The sequence below is a fragment of the Nicotiana sylvestris genome, chromosome 2, assembly GCF_000393655.2.
Source record: "Nicotiana sylvestris chromosome 2, ASM39365v2, whole genome shotgun sequence".
Lineage (NCBI taxonomy): Eukaryota > Viridiplantae > Streptophyta > Magnoliopsida > Solanales > Solanaceae > Nicotiana > Nicotiana sylvestris.
In genome coordinates, this window is record NC_091058.1 from 70,981,700 (window position 1) to 70,993,204 (window position 11,505).

The following is an 11,505-nucleotide window of genomic DNA, read 5'->3' on the forward strand; positions in this document are numbered from 1 at the left end:
ATTTTGAGGAATTTGGCGGGTTGATTGTGCAAGATCATGTCAATGGGGGATAAGGAATCTTGGTAGGTTCCAGGGTTATGTAATGGTAGCTTCAAGCTAAGTGGGAGAGCCCCACCGCTACGATTGGATTGCATGGTTTTCTACTTGTGAGGTTTCTGGTTATCAGTATATTGGTGGATTATTACGACTAAGGAAATACACCATCAGTGGTAATTTGAGCAAATGATTTGAGGAATGTGTGCTATAATTGGCCTTATCGATTCGTGTTCAGGCTTTGGGAAGACTCAGAGTTTATGCTTCATATAGATGTGATGTACAAGGAAAGTGATCCAACCGGGAGCTTCTTTGAGAGGGTGTTCATGTTCTAGCAGAGCCTTGGAGTTAATTATATTGGGGACCAAGTCAGAGTGGGGGACTCTTAACTTCGGATTCATAAAAAGGGGCTTGGAGTGTTCGGAGAAAATAACTGCGGTGTAGCATTGGAGGAATGAGAGAAAATAACTTTGGATTCATGGAGGAATTATCATAATGGGTGTACTAGTTGAAAGTGCGAATATGTGCACAAGGAGGGTATGAGATGGTTCGTGGGTTTTTGAGATAACGTGGCCTCATGAAATAAGGTCACTCAGGATGAGTGCGGATTTGGGTTCGTTATGTTTTGAATAGAGCTATTATCATTCCTAAGGCAAGTCCAGAGTAAATTAGAAGAAGTCGGATCATTTAGTAATGGTTGAATTGGCATAATAGTGGAAATGATCAATTCCTTCAGCGTGTTAAGTTATACATGTGATCTGTGGCGGTGCGTGCAAGGCTTGACGGCTACCATAACTGATTTTATTTGAAGGCATTCGAATATTATGGCATGTTATGTATAGATGAATCCCATAAGGGTTATGATGGTTTAGAGCACTACTTGATGATTGTATTTTCTACGGTTATGGGAATTCAGTCATGTGTTGCAATGGTTCTCCTAAAATAAGTTAAGTGAAAGGTTGTTATATGATAGAGTGTTTACTCTATTAGTGGATCAGGAGTTATGATGGAATTCTTGTACTCTCACGTATTGGTATGTTAGGTGAAGTGAGCGGCATGGGAATTGGAAGTTGAGGATTAAGGTTGCAATTCGGTATCGACAAGAATGTCACGAGCTCGGATGAGTAGGGAAGGATTCAGATGTTTAGAGTGAGATGGTATTGTCTTTTGCATCACCTGAGATCGGTGTCCTGTGTATGAGGCTTGGTGTAGTGATTTGCGTAGTCTCGATTCGCTTTACAATATTTTTATGGCTAGTAGTATGAACGTGCAGACTTGTTACCTGATGCGGAAGGTCGTGGGAGCGTATCCCACGGGAAGACTGTATGAGTGTGACATGTAGTCACCTGATTTATTAAAGATTTAAACCAAGTATGGAGATTATGGTACTATAACTAATATGAGAGTTTAGGCCTGGAATGCGCTCTATTCATTTGGTTGTAAACTGTGGATATTTGTTCCGGATTTGATGGTTGTTCTTGTGTGTCATGGGAAAAAGAGTTATTGTGGATGCTTGAAAGGTTATTAGCCTAGTGCGGTACGATCGAAATCGGATTGAGGTCCGTGGATAGATCTAAATGTAAATATGGGCTCTATATCAAGCCAGATGTGTTCATTTCAGCATAGCTTTGTTTACGGAGGAGTCTTTGGACCTTGGATGTTATTTATGTCATTAGCCATTCCGTGTAATCTATATTGTGCCATATGGGCTCTGAGGCAACTTGATTATTCACACTCGTATTGAGATCTTATTAATTTTATGGTGTTGTGAGAGCAGGATGACTCTCAAGATGTAGGTGTCACGACCCAAGTTCTCCATCCGTAAACTGTCGTGATGGCACCTAGTCTCTACGACAAAGTAAGCCTAATACTACGGAAATGAAATACGAACAAAAAGATAACAACTAACAAATATAGTAAATAAGCAGAAACGATGCCGCTTGGCATATACAATATTCATTTTTCCCGAAACCCCGAATGTCGCAATGTCACAAGCTTCTAAGAGTTTCTAATTGCTCTATACATTATGTCTGAAGAAAACAGGGAGAAAATCAACATAAGGGGATAGAAGGGGACTCCGAGATCTGCGGACCAGGTAGATGTACCTTAAAGTCTCCTAAAACAGCAACCACGCAACTAGACTCGAGGTTGATAGCTAGTACCTGGATCTGCACATGGAAAACATGTGTAGGAAAGGGCATGAGTACACCACTTTGGTACCCAGTAAGTGCCAAGCCTAACCTCAGTCGAGTAGTGATGATATAAGGTCAGGGTCCTACTGGTTTAAATATAATAGAATTTAACAGAAAGAATTATCGTGGTAAAGAAATAAATACTAAAATTTTAACCAGGAAATAAGCATAGAAGAACAACAGCTCAGAACACAACAATAGCAACATGGGATCTCCCGGGATACCGTTCCGCAGTCCCAAACGTAAATGCATAGAGGATCTCTTGGAATACTGTTCCATAGTCCCAAAGTAAATATGCAGTGCTGGAGGATCTCCCGGAATACCATTCCGTAGTCCCAAAGTAAATATGTAGTATAGGGGGATCTCCTGGAATACCGTTCCATAGTTGAAGAGGGTGAACGGGTTATTCTCAATATTTTCTCCCTAAAAATGTTATGTGAATTGCTAATGAAGGTAAATAAGTGTAGTTCACATTAGGCCTTATGGAAATCTTGAAGGAAATAGGCCGAACTATGAGTATGATGTTTCCCCATCGTTGTTCTCCATGTACCCGATGCTTTCATGTGTCTATGTCTAAGAAGGTAGTTGGAAATCCTTTGTGTATCATTCCGGTGGAAACTACTGAAGGTGAAATTAATGGGTTGTTGGCTTATGAGAGGTACCTAATTGTAATCCTTGATTAAACAAGTTTGAAAGTTGAGAAATAAAGAGATTTCCTTCGCCAAGTATTGTGGTGAAGTCTGTGATTCGAGAAGGTCACCTTGAAGGCCGAAAGTGTTGTGGAAAAAAATATATTTTTGCTTGATTGTGTAGCAAATGGTTGTAATTTAAAAGGTATTTTCTCTGTGTTATGATTTAAAAATGTACAGTTCATGTGCAGATATCATTTTGATAATACAGTGCTTGTAATGCTGGGATTAATGTTGTTGATATATATTGTGATGCTTTGTCGAGTTGTGAATGTGTTGTTAGGGTGGTTTTAATAATTCTTTGGCAGGCGGATAGGCCCAATATAGAGGAGACACTGCCAAATTTTCTGAAAAACTTGGGAGTTAGTCACAATTTGGGGGCTTGAGGTATGTGAGAAAAGAGATAAATTATGCTAAGTGTTTGAAGCAGATTTGCTTCTCATTCAAGGATGAATGATCCTAAGCGGGGAAGAATGTAAGGCCCCATAAAATTTCGCTAAGGAATTTAAGGTTATGTGGTGCCAACGTACGCTCATGTGTTTGAAAATTATATAAAATGAGACACGGTGCGAAATTTTTGGATTGTACAATGCATTGGAGAGTTAGAGTTAAAGTATTGCAGAAATGGCCTTTCTGCGGTCCATTTTGTGACCGCAAAATTATTTTGCGGACTGCATATCCGTCGTGGAGTAAAGCAGAGAATTGGCAATTTTGAAACACCATTCTGTGGCCGTATAATGATTGTGTTGTCGCAAACGTGATTATGTTATCGCACAATTGGTCGTAGAATGATTCTGCTATAGCAAAATCAATTATGCTGCCCACAAAATGATTCTGCTATAGCTCAATTGCACCACATAATTGACTTCGGGTGTCATTTTTGAAAATTTTCATATCCAATCCAATTTTGATATAAGGCTTTAGGGGTTCACTTTAGAAGGTAAAATCTGATTTCTTAGAGAGAGGAGAGAGCTATATTAGAGAGAGAAAGAGAAGACCTAGCTATTTTGTTCATCAATTCTTGCTCAAGGCTTGAAGATTTCACAAGATCTTCACCTAATAGGTAAGATTCTACTCCTTAGCCCAAAATTTTGGTATTTGGATTACAAATAGGTCATGAGAAGTATGATTCTTGGGTGTAAGAGTATTATGTATACATGTATGTATAAATAAGGTTTGTGGGAAGATAGTTGAGCCCAAATGTGGTTGTTTTAACTAATGATATATATTGTAAGTATTCCCAACGTATTTTGAGCTCTTATATAATCATGAGTTGAAATTATGGATTGCCCTCATTAGGGAAAAGTATTTCAAGAATAAATGGTGTGTTACTTGTTTATGATTTTAACTTGTACTTCGATTGCTAATCATTTTACTCCATTTATTGGAAATAAATCTATTGTGTTTAAAGTCTTCATTTTAATGAACTTAAAGTTGTGATTTCCGAAATATTCTATATATTGATATTTATAATGATGACCCGTGAAAGGAAAGAAATAAAAGTGTGGAATATGAAATATGGTCGTTGCGCCATGAAAGAAGAATCATATGTATGGCCAGAGAGCCAACGAAACAATGATGTTGTAAGTGGTTAAAAGTACTAGTGAAGCGATATACGATATAAAAGGTTATGAGGTAAATGAAATCTATATTTATGTTTCCTTTGTATGCAAATCAAAAATGTTTTTCCCTTTATTTGGGATGAGATTGATGTGATAAAGTTATTTCCATTAATTGGGATGAGATTGATGATAGAAAAGGATGATATCTCACATGAGATGGCCTAGCCGATCAGATCGTGATCGGACGCCATGCGCACATATGATGGTGACTTTTTTTGAAATTGTGATTGTGGTTGATGTCTCACATGAGACGGCCTAGCCGATCGGGTCGTGATCGGACGCCATGCTGCATACATGGTGGTGATTGTGCTGGAAATTGTGATTGTGGTTGATGTCTTCAAATAAGATGGCCTAGCCGATTGAGTCGTGATCAGACTTCATGCTAGATCACGGTGGTATATTTGCACCGATATTGTGATTGTGCTTGAGATTGTGATTGTGGCTGATGTCTTCAAATAAGACGGCCTAACCGATCGGGTCGTGATCGGATTCCGCGATAAATTTGTAGTGGTATTGTAAGGTTGGTTGTAATGTGTATATTGTGGACAATGGTATTGTGAACAGTGGTATTGTGAATAGTGTATTGTGTATTGTGGTGAATCGGTACTAATGATCTTCTTACCAAAATTAATATTATCTTTATATCTCGATTATCATCTTCACCGCCTTATTTTCATATTTTGAAAATTGTTATGTTTTAACGTGACCTTTGGATATCATTGATTGTTACTTGTTGTTTACATGGTTGTCCCTTTCTTATTTGGCATTCTATTTTGAAAGATGACATTTAGTCATACATACTAGTGCTATTCGATGGTGCTAACGTCCCTTTTATTGGGGGTGCTGCATCTTTAATGGATGTAGGTGGTTCCATAGTAGGTAGCATTGATCAGTGATAGCGGTACACTCTCTTTCCAGCTGACTTGGTGATCCCCACTTCATTTCGGGGTCATGTATCTTTTGTTCCTCATGTATTGTGTTTGAGGTATATCCGGGGCCTTGTTGCCGGCACTATCATAGTTCTTTGTTGTATCTGTTAGAGGTCCCGTAAAAATAGTGTGGGTTGTGTATTGGTGTTGGGAAAGTCAAGTTGTCATGATGTATTTGAATCACTTGTTCCACGTCCTCTATGAAAATGTATATATTTTAAGATTTAAAAATAGAGTAAATAATTGAAATGGAAATTGGGGTTGTTAATGAAATCCCCTCAGTGTTTAATTAATGGGATATATTTTCTCTTTATTCATGGATAAATTTGGGTAGAAGGAAATCTAATAGACTTGCTCAGTCGGGTTCACTCGGTTAAGCGTCGGTCGCGCTCCCCAAGTTCGGGGTGTGACAACCACCCACCTCACACTTCAACTTTTACAAAGTTCATAACGATTCTAAATGCTCACAAGAAGTACAAGGTTCAACTCGATGGTAAATTCAAACAAATGGGTAAGGCTTGTAATGTGGTTGCCAAAGAAATAGGATTACATGCTTAAAAGGGTTAACTACGATACATAACAATTAGGTGGGTACAAGCACATATATCTGGATCAACAAAGAAATACATATATCACTTCCAAGACTGAATAAAATTACTATTTCGCTTTGCAAACACACGGGACGAGTTCTACACATCAGATGCATTGTGCAGAATAATACAAAACCTTACACACATATGACACATAACTCACTCAAGATTAGATTCATCAAAACACTCTAGTCAAAGCAGTTAAGAAAAGTTAAGATTATACAATTTAAGATCCTTATTCAAGAGTCAAAAACTAAGCCTAAGCGTCACAACTAAAGCACTCACTATTCTCAAGGCATAATAAAGTCAAGAGATATTGCTTCCATTTCAACTCATAGCACCAGATTTCCTACTACTAACAAAAATAAAACTAACTACACCTGATTCAAACAAAACCCTTGAAAAAGAACTGCGACACAAAGAAAAACCAAGGGGGAATCGATACACTACACTAACTTAAGAAAATCTTTTTGTCTTTTTCTTTCAACTTTAATCCCTCAAGAAACCCGTCGATTAAAATTTTTATGTTTTTTTTCAAATTTTTCTCTATCTCTACTACTACAACTAACAAAATAAAAAACTAATACTAAAATACATACAATATACAAATATATCCCCCACTTCACACTTTAAGTTGTGGCATGTCCCCATGACACACAATTAAAAAACATAAGGTAGAGGAAACTTCCCTGAATCTCTAGTCAGGGTCTGAGTCAAAGTCGGGCTCCATTCTACGCGCCCGAACTAGTGCACACATCCATGCAAAAAACTTCTTCTCACCCCTCTTGGGGTACACCCCACACTTATTTCTCTCAATCAATGCAGCATTCTCTTTTGAACACTTCACTTTCCCCTCAACACTTGTAGTTGGCTTCTCCTTTTTCACCCCCGTTTCTGCATTTATCTCGAAAGTTATGGTCTCCTCACCTACTCTAAGCATGAGTCTTCTTTCATGTATATCTAATATAGTTCTACCAGTTGCTAAGAATGGTCTTCCAAAGATAAGGGCGACCTCCTTGTTCTCCTCTATTTTTACCATTATAAAGTCTACACAAAATACAAATTTATCTACCTGTACTAAGACATATTCAACTATCCCCTCAGGTATTATCTTTGTTTGATATGCCAGCTGCAATGATATTGGTGCAGACCTTATCTCTCCAATCTCAGTCTCCAGTTTCCTGTAAATAGAAAAAGACATTAGATTAATTGAGGAACCAAAATCACATAAAGACTTATCAAAGTTAAAAGTGCCTCAAGATTAAGGTATAGTAAAACTACCTAGATCACCACACTTTTATGCAAGTTTGTTTTGCAAGATTGCGCCGCAATGTTCTGTGAGCGTCACTACCGATGTCTGTTCTATTTTCCTCTTCTTTGTAAAGATATCTTTCAAGTACTTGGCATAAGATGATATTTGTAAGAGAACTTCTATGAATGGCAAATTAACATTCACCTGTCTCATCATATCTAGAAATCTCTAAAACTGTTTGTCCAACTTTTCTCTATACAACTTCAAGGGAAATGGTAGAGCAGGCATATGCTCGCCACATCATGTTCCTCCCTTCTTGAAGTTTCTTCCTTCTTCTTTTTCTCTACTCTCTTCTTGCCTTTCTTTTTCTTATCAACTTCAATTTTCAGCTCCTTCGGACTTCCTTTTTCATGTATCACCTCTATTTGGACTGGAGTGGGTTCTTTCAACACTTGCCCGCTTCTTAAAGTCAAAACATTTACTGTTTCTTTGGGATTCTTCACAGTATCAGATGGAGGAGTACCTGGGATTCTCTCAGACAATATGATTACAATTTGTCCCACTTGCTTCTCCACGTTTCGCAAACCTGTGCCAAGTTCTTCGATACTTGCACCATGAGATTTTAATCTCTCATTTGTCTTGACAATAAATGATTTAAGATATTCTAACCCAGACTAATGTGATTGTTGAGGTTGAAACTGTGACCTCGGCTGATTCACAAAACCAGGAGCTCCTTAAAATCTTGTGTTGATTTGTTGCCATGAATTTGCAGTACCCCCAGGTGAACTCCATGATAAATCAGGGTGCTTTTGACCTATTGGATTGAAGTTATAATTACCCATATCATTCACTTCCTCCATTGAAGCTTGACACTCATGAGTAAGATGTCCTCTTTCACATATATCACATATTGTGTAAGGCCCAATATGTATCGAGGCTAAGGTCAACTTCCTTATTTCTTTGGCCATGGCATCAAGATGTACCTGCACAGATGTGTTAGCATCAACTTGGTGAACACCAGTTGATCTTCTTCTTTCAGCAATCTCAAAGGGCCACTGATTTGCATCTTCAGATAACTCATCTAGAATTGTGACTATCTCTTCTGGACCTTTTTTCATCAACGGGCCTCCAACTGTATTGGTTAATGTTCTGCGTGAGGCTGGTGTCAAACCATCCCAAAAGTACTTGAGTTGTATCTAGAGTTCAATTCTGCTATGTTGACACCTTTGCGTTATCTCCTTAAACCTCTCCCAAGCTTCAAACACAGTTTCAGTCTTGTTCTGGCAAAAGTTATGGATTTCTCTTCTAAACTTGCCCGTTTTAGCTGAGGAGAAATATTTAGCAAGAAATTTCCTGGTCATCTCCTCCCATGTTCTAATTGATCCCCGGGGAAAGCTTCGAAGTGCAGTGCTTTGCATTATCTTTGAGTGTGAAGGGGAATGCCCTTAAGTATACTGCATTTTGTGACACACCATTGTATTGAAAGGTGTTCATAATCTCCTCGAAGTCCATTGGATAATTGTTTGGATCTTTGTTTTGCTTTCCTCTAAAGACACGACAATTTTGAAGGGTTTGGATCAACCCTTGCTTCAATTTGAAATTATTGGCTGCAACTAGAAGTGGTCTCGCACTTGAGAAACCTTGATTGTAGACCGGTCTAGCATAATCTCCAAGTGGTCTGTGTTGGCTGGGAGCTATGTTTTCGAACTATTCTACACCCAAAGGCTAATTCTGAGCCATTCTTCGAGCCCTCTCCTCTGCATAAGCAATTTGTGCATCCCTAAAGGCTGCTTCCTCAGCATCCCTTGCAGCTTTCTTTTTGAGTTGGGCTGCCTCCCTCGTGTTGATACCCAATTTTTCCCTATGTATTTTTTATACTCAAAACACTTTCAAAATAACATGTGTATACATATATAAGCATACCCAAGAGTTTTGGTATTTTTCCCTAATTTTTAAAGATTTTTAAAATCAATTTATTGTCTATTTTAGCAGTACAAAACCCATAATTATTCCCAAAATTATCAATTTTGATGAATAATTTATTTCATTCCCATATTTATACCAAAATATAGTTAATATAATTTTTGCATATTTTTACAAATTTATTTGGTATGTAAAAAGCTAAATCGCATATAATTGCAATTGTAGCCTACTTTAAGATTAATAGCATTTTATAATTGTGAAATTGGTTCCAATATTTTTAAATTAATATTTATATATTGTTCGTTGGCTCAGTACTTTTAATTTGCTTTCAAGATCATTTTACCATTTTTATAAAAATAAAAAGGGAAAAACTGGCTATTTAAAATCTGGCCCATTTTTATTTCAATCATAGCCAAATTGATCACCCCTAATTGACCCAATTCTGAAACCCAATTGGACCGGCCCAATTCCGATTTAACCCAACCCCTTTACCCATTTATCCAACCCGCCTGGTTTTCTTTTAATCCCAACCGTTGATCTTTAGATCAACGACTCCCCTCATCCCCTTCCTTTTTTAATTCAAACGACCCATTTACCCTACCTCATTCTCACCAACCGCTGCCTCTGCAACCCTCTACTATCTCAAACTCGCTCGAGGGTTCTCAAACCCTAGCCTCCTCCTGCCTTGTTTCACCGTGTTTTCACCGGAATCCATGGCTTCTCAGGCCATGGACAGCGTATATTCATATCCTCTGGCTCTTGCATGCCTGATGCTCGAAGGTTCGAGGCCAGACCTCGAAGGTCTTCACTCAAATCTTCACCGATTCGAAGATTCTGGCCATCTACGACTTTGCTCTGGTGGCTCTTGGTCTTCTAAGGCTGTTTCTGACCTTATCCGACTTAGATCAGACCTCTTACCAAGCCTTTATCATTCCAGGGTTCCTCTTAAACCCTAGCTATTCGAGATTTTCTCTAATTGTTCTTTTAAATCTATGCTATATCTGTGCTTTACTGGAGTTTTAAAACGCTTTCCCCAATTTTTCTTTCAAAAAATTACTTCTTTCCGATCTAGGGTTTCTGAAAAGCTTAAAATGTTTTTCTGACTCTTCCTTTTCTTTTCTTTGTATGTATGTGGCTATACTATGTTCGTATGTTTTCTTTTCTACCACGCCTATATTGTCCTTCTACTTTTCTTTTATACATGTTACTCCTGTGCTCACATGATTATCCTTGTTATGTTTTCATTACTCTTCTACTATATGTGTTTACTGTTAAGTTCTTCAATTTTTGTTTGCTTTACTGGACTTTTTTCGTGTTCTTGCTAAATGTGTTTCATCTACTGCTTCTTAAGTTTGTATCACTTTTTCTTCTGAACTTGTTTAAGTTCAGAGTTTTTCTCAAAACGTGATCTCCATGCTTTTGACTGTGTATCATGTCTGTTTGTTTCCCATAAGTCTTTGGAAAAGACTCCTGAGCCTCTATTGAATGGTTTGCCTTCTCATCTCTATTGTCTGACTCAACTCGAAACCCTAAGGTTCGGGGATTTCTTGGCATTTTGATCTTTTGTGTGCGAGTTAGTCCACTTCGGGACCATGGACTCTCAGACTCATTGTGAGTCTGCGAACTAGACTTATACCTCTTCTTGCTTATGATTCTGAACCTTTCTTTGTTAAACTCTCTTCTAAATAATTTGACAAGCCCCTCTGGTATTCACATATTTGTGTGGTTTATACATAAGGACTCTGCCATCAAAGGTTTTCGATTGATTCTGAAATCCTCTAATAGGGTTTGATTGATTGTTACTGATTTTTCTTTAATTGAACCTCCTTTACCTTTTCCTGACTTGGTTCATTCGAATTGAATTGTAATTTTGATTTCCCTGGCTGTTTGATTAATTCCCTTTCCTTATTTTTTCCAAGCCGTGTACTATTGAATTCTTTCCTTTAATAACTTCTCTGTATTTACCCCTTTTGTGCTACTTTGAAAAGGTTTTAATCAAAACTACTTTCCTTAATTGGCTTTTACCCATTGAAATCAGAATCCCTTAACTAAAGGGAGATTGATTTCAATGTTATTTCCTTACCTTTCTCACTTGTTTTCTGTACTATAAAAGGGGCACGACCCTTCTGCACCTTGGAAGGGCCTTAACTTACAATTCAATACTTTTACAACACACTTCGAATTGCGTACTCTTACACACACTCTCTCAATTCAGCACTTTACACACATAATCTCACAGCTCTCTTCTAAGATCTTCTGACTATTTGTTGGTTGT

The 11,505-nt window shown here is 37.9% G+C and overlaps 1 protein-coding gene and 1 non-coding gene across 2 annotated transcripts; one reads left to right on the forward strand and one right to left on the reverse strand.

Annotated features, from left to right (window-relative positions):
* Positions 1 to 6,752: 6,752 nt before the first annotated feature.
* Positions 6,753 to 8,425, reverse strand: LOC138885059 (uncharacterized). Its single transcript, XM_070165949.1, has 4 exons — positions 8,083 to 8,425; positions 7,604 to 7,971; positions 7,456 to 7,511; positions 6,753 to 7,236 (listed from the first exon to the last, which is right to left on the reverse strand). Exons 1-4 carry the CDS (start codon positions 8,423 to 8,425, stop codon positions 6,753 to 6,755), a joined length of 1,251 nt encoding a protein of 416 aa, XP_070022050.1.
* Positions 8,426 to 8,513: 88 nt separating this feature from the next.
* Positions 8,514 to 8,620, forward strand: LOC138886623 (small nucleolar RNA R71). The gene has a single exon (XR_011405673.1). It is a non-coding gene; the product is annotated as a small nucleolar RNA R71 (small nucleolar RNA).
* The last annotated feature ends 2,885 nt before the right edge of the window (positions 8,621 to 11,505 follow it).